We start from the raw sequence: 6,455 nt of genomic DNA, 5'->3' as shown, positions 1-6,455 counted from the left end.
TGTAACGTAAAGCCATTGTAACGTAATGCCATTGTAACGTAATGCCATTGTAACGTAAAGTCATTGTAACGTAATGCCATTGTAACGTAATGCCATTGTAACGTAATGCCATTGTAACGTAATGCCATTGTAACGTAATGCCGTTGTAACGTCATGTCATTCTAACGTACTGTGCTTGTAACGTAATGTGATTGTAACGTAATGTGATTGTAACGTAATGTGATTGTAAAGTGATGTCACTGTAACGTAATGCGATTGTAACGTAATGTGATTGTAGCTTAATGTGATTGTAACGTACTGTGAATGTAATGTGATTGTAACGTAATGTAATTGTAACGTAATGTGATTCTACCGTAATGTGATTGTAATGTGATTGTAAAGTAATGTCATTGTAACGTAATGTGATTGTACCGCAATGTCATTGTAATGGCATTGTAACGTAATGTGATTGTAATGTGATTGTAACATAATGTCATTGTAACGAAATTTCATTGTAACGTAATGTGATTGTACCGTAATGTGATTGTAACGTAATGTCATTGTACCGTAATGTGATTGTAACGTAATGTGATTGTAACATAATGTCATTGTAATGTAATGTGATTAACATAATATGATTGTAATGTCATTGTAATGTAATGTGATGTTGGCGTGATTGTATTGTAGGAGGCTATGCAGCAGTGGTACCAGCACTACCAAGCACAAGCCCAGAGCTACAGCACCGCCCCCCAGGAGAGCCACGCTAAGGACTATAGCAAGGAGCACACACAGGTCAGTGTAGTGTGTTCTCAGTTACTGTATCACCTCAGGGTCACGACCCACACGGTACCTGTCACCTCAGGGTCACGACCCACACGGTACCTGTCACCTCAGGGTCACGACCCACAACCCACACGGTACCTGTCACCGTCAGGCGTCAACGAACACACACCGGTACCTTGGCACCTCAGGGTCAACACACATCACGGTACCTTCACCGTCAGGGTCACAGCCCACGGCTAAACCTGTCACCTCACGGGTCACCGACCCACCACGGTACCTGTTGCACCGTCAGGGTCACAGACACACCGGGTAACCTGTCACCCTCAGGGTCCACGACACACCGGTACCTGTCACCTCAGGGTCAGCGACACCCACGGTGACTGTCACCTCAGGGTCACGACCACACGGTACCTTGTCACCTCAGGGTTCAACGACCACACGGTACTGTCCCTCAGGTCACGACACACAGCACGGTAACCTGTCACTCAGGGTTCCAGACGCCAGCACGGTTCACCCCTGCACCCACTCAGGGTCGACGTAACACACGTACCTGTCACCTCCAAGGGTCACGACACACACGTACCTGTCACCGTCAGGGTCCGACACACCACGGTACCTGAACCTCAGGGTCACGACACACACGTACCTGTCACCGCTTCAGGGTTCAACGACCACACACGTACCTTGCCACCTCAGGGTCAAGGACACACACGGTACCGTGACACCTCAGGGTCACGACACACACGGTACCTTTGCACCTCAGGGTCAGACACACACGGTACCTGACACTTCAGGTCACTGACCACACACGGTAACCTGAGCACCTCAGGGTCACGACACACACGGTACCTGTCACCTCAGGGTCAAGGAACACTACACGTAGTACCGTGCACTAGCTCAGGGTCACGCACACACCGGTACCTGCACACCTCGGTCTACCGACACACACGGTACCTTGTCACCTCAGGGTCAAGACACACACAGTACCTGTCACCTCAGCCAACGGAACCTGCACCTCAGCAACCCACACGTACCTGACACTTCAGGGTCAAGACACACACGGTACCTGGCACTTCAGGGTCACGACACACACGTACCTGTCACCTCAGGGGCACGACACACACGGTACTGGCACCTCAGGGTCAAGACACACACTGGTACCTGTCACCTCAGGGCCACGACCCCACGGTACCTGTCCACCTCAGGGTCACGACACACACTGGTACCTGTCACCTCAGGGTCAAGACACACACGGTACCTCACCTCAGGTCAAGGACACACACGTTACCTGGCACCTCAGGGTCACGACACACACGGTACCTGTCACCTCAGGGCCACGACCCACACGGTACCTGTCACCTCAGGGTCAAGACACACACGGTACCTGCACCTCAGGGTCAAGACCACACACGGTACCCGGCACCTCAGGGTCACGACACACACGGTACCTGGCACCTCAGGGTCAAGACACACACAGGTACCTGTCACCTTCAGGGTCAAAACACATACAATAACTGCCTTCAACACACATGCACATCTCACATATGCTGTCATCCGACATGAAACGTTACCCGTGAAGCAAGAACTATCGCCCTTCACGGAGTTCAGTCTAGAATATTGTGTGTGTCTGGCATATGACTGCCTCATGCCCACTGACTCCCACTATCCACCTGCCTGCCTGTGTAGGGAAATGTGGTGTGCAGTTGTGCCTGTTGTGTGGGTGTGTGTGTGTGTAACATTCCCTGTTGTGTTCCAGCAGGCGCGGTGCCTCCTATGGGATTACAGCTCCTACATGCAGGCTGTCAGTCAATACTATTGTCAGCCTCCTATGACCCAGCCACCTCCCCAGTCTACCCAGCACAGAGACCCTACCAAGGTACACTACAGCACAGTACACAATGTTCCACCGTTGAGACGCAGCGCACAATGTCACTGTTAAGACGGCAGTGCAGAATGTCACTGTTAAGACGCAGTACACAATGTCACTGTGAGACGCAGTGCAATGTCACTGGTAAGACGCAGTACACAATGTCACTGTTGAGACGCAGTGCACAATGTCACTGTTGAGACGCAGTGCACAATGTCACTGTTAAGACGCAGTGCACAATGTCACTGTTAAGACGCAGACAATAAGTCACTTTGAGACGCAGTGCACAAGTGGTCACTGTTAAGACGCAGTGCACAATGTCACTGTTAAGACGCAGTGCACAATGTCACTGTTAAGACGCAGTGCACAATGTCACTGTTAAGACGCAGTGCACAATGTCACTGTTAAGACGCAGGATGCACAACTGTCACTGTTGAGACGCAGTGCACAATGTCACTTTTAAGACGCAGTACACAATGTCACTGTTAAGACGCAGTTCAACAATGTCACTGTTAAGACGCAGTACACAATGTCACTGTTGAGACGCAGTGCACAATGTCACTGTTAAGACGCAGTACACAATGTCACTGTTAAGACGCAGTACACAATGTCACTGTTAAGACGCAGTGCACAATGTCACTGTTGAGACGCAGTACACAAGTCACTGTTAAGACGCAGTACACAATGTCACTTGTTAGACGCAGTACACAATGTCACTGTTAGACGCAGTGCACAATGTCACTGTTGAGACGCAGTACACAATGTCACTGTTACAGACGCAACACAATGTCACTGTTGAGACGCACAGCAGTTAAGCTACAATGTTCATGTTAAGACCAGTACACAAGTGTCACTGTTGAACCAGTGACACAATCACTGTATGAGACGCAGTCACCAATGTCACTGTTAAGCAGACACAGTCACGTAAGAGTACACAATGTTCCCACTGTTAAGACGCAGTGCACACAATGTCACCTGTTAACAGTAACAAGACGGGAGCCTACACATGTTCCTGTTAAGACGCAGTACACAATTCACTGTGTAAACGCAGTGCACAATGTCACTGTTGAGACCAAGTGCCAATTCAGATGACGTCACAGTTCTGTTGAGCCAGTACACAATGTCACTGTTAAACACACAAGTCACATACCAAGCTCTAATCTCGGAACAGGCTGTCAAGATGCTCATCGAAGGCGTAAGAGATACCAAGCCTCTAATCTCGGAACAGGAGTCTGGTCATAGAGAGAATACCAAGCCTCTAACTCGGAACAGGGTCTCATGAGAGAATACCAAGCCTCTCAAATCTCGGAAGGGTCTGTCATAGAGAATACCAAGCCTCTAATCCGGAACAGGGTCTGTCATGAGAGAATACCAAGCCTCTAATCTCGGAACAGGGTCTTGCATGAAGAATACCAAGCCTCTAATCTCGGGAACAGGGTCTGCTCATGAGAAGAATACAAGCCTCTAATCTCGGAACAGGTCTGTTCATGCAGAGAATTACCAAACTCTAATCTCGGAACAGGGTCTGTCATGATGAGAATACAGCCTCTATCTCGGAACAGGGTCTGTCAGCAGAGATACACCAATTGACAGTCGTCTAAATACCCAACCTCTAACTCGGAACAGGGTCTGATCATGAGAGAATACCAAGCTCTAATCTCGGGAACCAGGTCTGGCATAGAGAGAATACCAACCTCCAAAAGCCACACCCAGATTCCAAACCCTAGCTAGTCAACAACCACCAACCCAAAGTCCCAGAGAGTTCACAACTCCAATCTTATCTCTCTATGTATTAGGGTAACCATAAGGTACCACTATTAACGGTACACCATAAGTTACCACCATTGCCCACTGAAACACTCCTACTCCCCCTTCTTTCTCTAAGTAAATACGCATTACATACATCACTTTAGCCGTACCTTGGACTCCCATGTCCCCAGCTTTCATCTAACGCTGTCCATTCCTGGCCTGGAACCTCATTTACCCAGCCACACTATATCCCATTCTTGTCAGTTCTCTCTCTGGTTGACTTTAGTGACCCCCGCTCTCCTACCCAAGCTACCCCTTCCTATAACCCTCCCTCGTACCCTTCTCTTATGCTCCGTCCTGGGGTTCCATCTATCGTAGTAGTATTGTCAGTACCCCCCCGGTGTGGAAGCATGTGGTATTTAGAGCTGGTGTGTTTATTTGAAGGCATACCACTCCTCACAACCCAGCACAGATATCCTGCTGAGAGAGATTGTCTTGTCCACACCAGAGCAGGTTGTCGCCGTCATAAGACAAGAGGCCTGCTGTTTGTGTGTGTGTGGTGTGTGTGTGTGGCTCTGTGTTGTGATTGGCTGTGGGTGTGTGTGTGTGTGTGGGGTGTGTGTTGTGTGTGTGTTGTGTGTGTTGTGTGTGTGTGTGTGTGTTGTGTGTTGTGTGTGTTGATAATAGGAGTTGAGTGAGTAAGCCCCTGATGGAGTTTCTCCATGCGGTTCATTAACTGTTTGTGATGTTCGTTTTCCTCTCTCTCTCATGCTGTCTGACTAGGAGGCTGATGTGTGTAATCGCTGGGTGTGCTCTCCATTGCGCAGTAACGGCGGTGCCCATCGGGCTTTGCCCGCCGCGGTCTGCCAGCTACAGCACCATGCCTATTGATCAGGCTCATGCCGCCGCACCTCCGCCAACAACCCACCCAGCTCCACCACACACATCCAGAGTGCCCACCCCAAGCCACCAATAGATGAACCAGTACTACTACGTAATCACACTGATGTTGATGGTGATGATCTTTTTCCGTTAGAGACACCGTACTCATTATGGCCAAAAACCCAGGAACACATGGAATTAGAGAACCAATGCAACTGCTATATTTAAACTTTCTACAGTTGATATAAGTAAAAATAGTCCCAGCTAGTTAGAGCCAGTACATAGAGTTAGTCCCGTGTAGAGCCAGTACTAGGAGTAGTCCAGGTAGAGCCAGACGTAGGCAGTAGTCCCAGTGTTAGAGCCAGTTACTAGAGTAGTCCCAGTGTAGAGCCAGTACTAGGAGTAGTCCCAATGCAGTTAGCCAGTACTAGGAGTAGTCACAGTGTAGAGCAATACTAGGAGTTAGTCCCAGTGTAGAGCGTACTAGGAGTGAGTCAGCTGTAGGCCAGTACTAGGAGTAGTCCCAGGTTAGAGCCAGTACTAGGAGTAGTTCCCAGTGTAGAGCCAGTACTAGAGTATCCCAGTGTAGAGCCATAGTAGAGTAGTCCAGTACTGGAGTAGTCCCAGTGTAGGATCCAGTACTGGAGTAGTCCAGTGTAGAGCCAGTACTAGGATAGTCCAGTGTAGAGGCCAGTTACAGGAGTAGTCCCATTGTAGAGCCAGTGACTAGAGTAGTCCCAGTGTAGAGCCAGTACTAGGAGTAGTCCCATACTAGGAGTAGGTCCCAGATGGTAGAGCCAGTACTAGGAGTAGTCCCAGTGTAGAGCAAGTACTAGGAGTTAGTCCCAGTACTAGGAGTAGTGTCCCAGTACTAGGAGTATCCCAGTGTAGAGCCAGTACTAGGAGTAGTCCCAGTGTAGAGCCAGTACTGGAGAGTAATCACAGTGTAGAGCCAGTACTCGAAGTCCCAGTGTAGAGCCAGACTAGGAGTAGGCCAGTGAGAGCCAGTACTAGGAGCTAGTCCTAGTGTTAAGCCAGTACTAGGAGGTAGTCCTAGTGTAGACCAGTTATAGGTAGATCCAGTGTAGAGGGCCAGTAGTACTAGGAGTAGTCCCAGTGTAGAGCCAGTACTAGGAGTAGTGCCAGTGTAGAGCCAGTACTAGGAGTAGTCCCAGTGTAGAGCCAGTACTATCAT

General features: G+C 49.2%; 1 protein-coding gene across 1 annotated transcript in view; it reads left to right on the top strand.

The window, feature by feature from the left end:
* The window catches only part of raver2 (ribonucleoprotein, PTB-binding 2), a 26,828-nt gene extending 21,559 nt beyond the window's left edge, over positions 1-5,269 (top strand). The window contains exons 5-7 of the mRNA XM_070447435.1: positions 667-771; positions 2,519-2,638; positions 5,162-5,269. Of these exons, the coding sequence (XP_070303536.1) occupies positions 667-771; positions 2,519-2,638; positions 5,162-5,269 (333 nt within the window). The remainder of the gene's footprint in view (positions 1-666; positions 772-2,518; positions 2,639-5,161) is intronic.
* The last annotated feature ends 1,186 nt before the right edge of the window (positions 5,270-6,455 follow it).

The sequence above is a fragment of the Salvelinus sp. IW2-2015 genome, linkage group LG16 (genome assembly GCF_002910315.2).
Source record: "Salvelinus sp. IW2-2015 linkage group LG16, ASM291031v2, whole genome shotgun sequence".
Taxonomy (NCBI): Eukaryota; Metazoa; Chordata; class Actinopteri; order Salmoniformes; family Salmonidae; genus Salvelinus; species Salvelinus sp. IW2-2015.
This window is presented reverse-complemented; position numbering and strand designations above follow the sequence as displayed.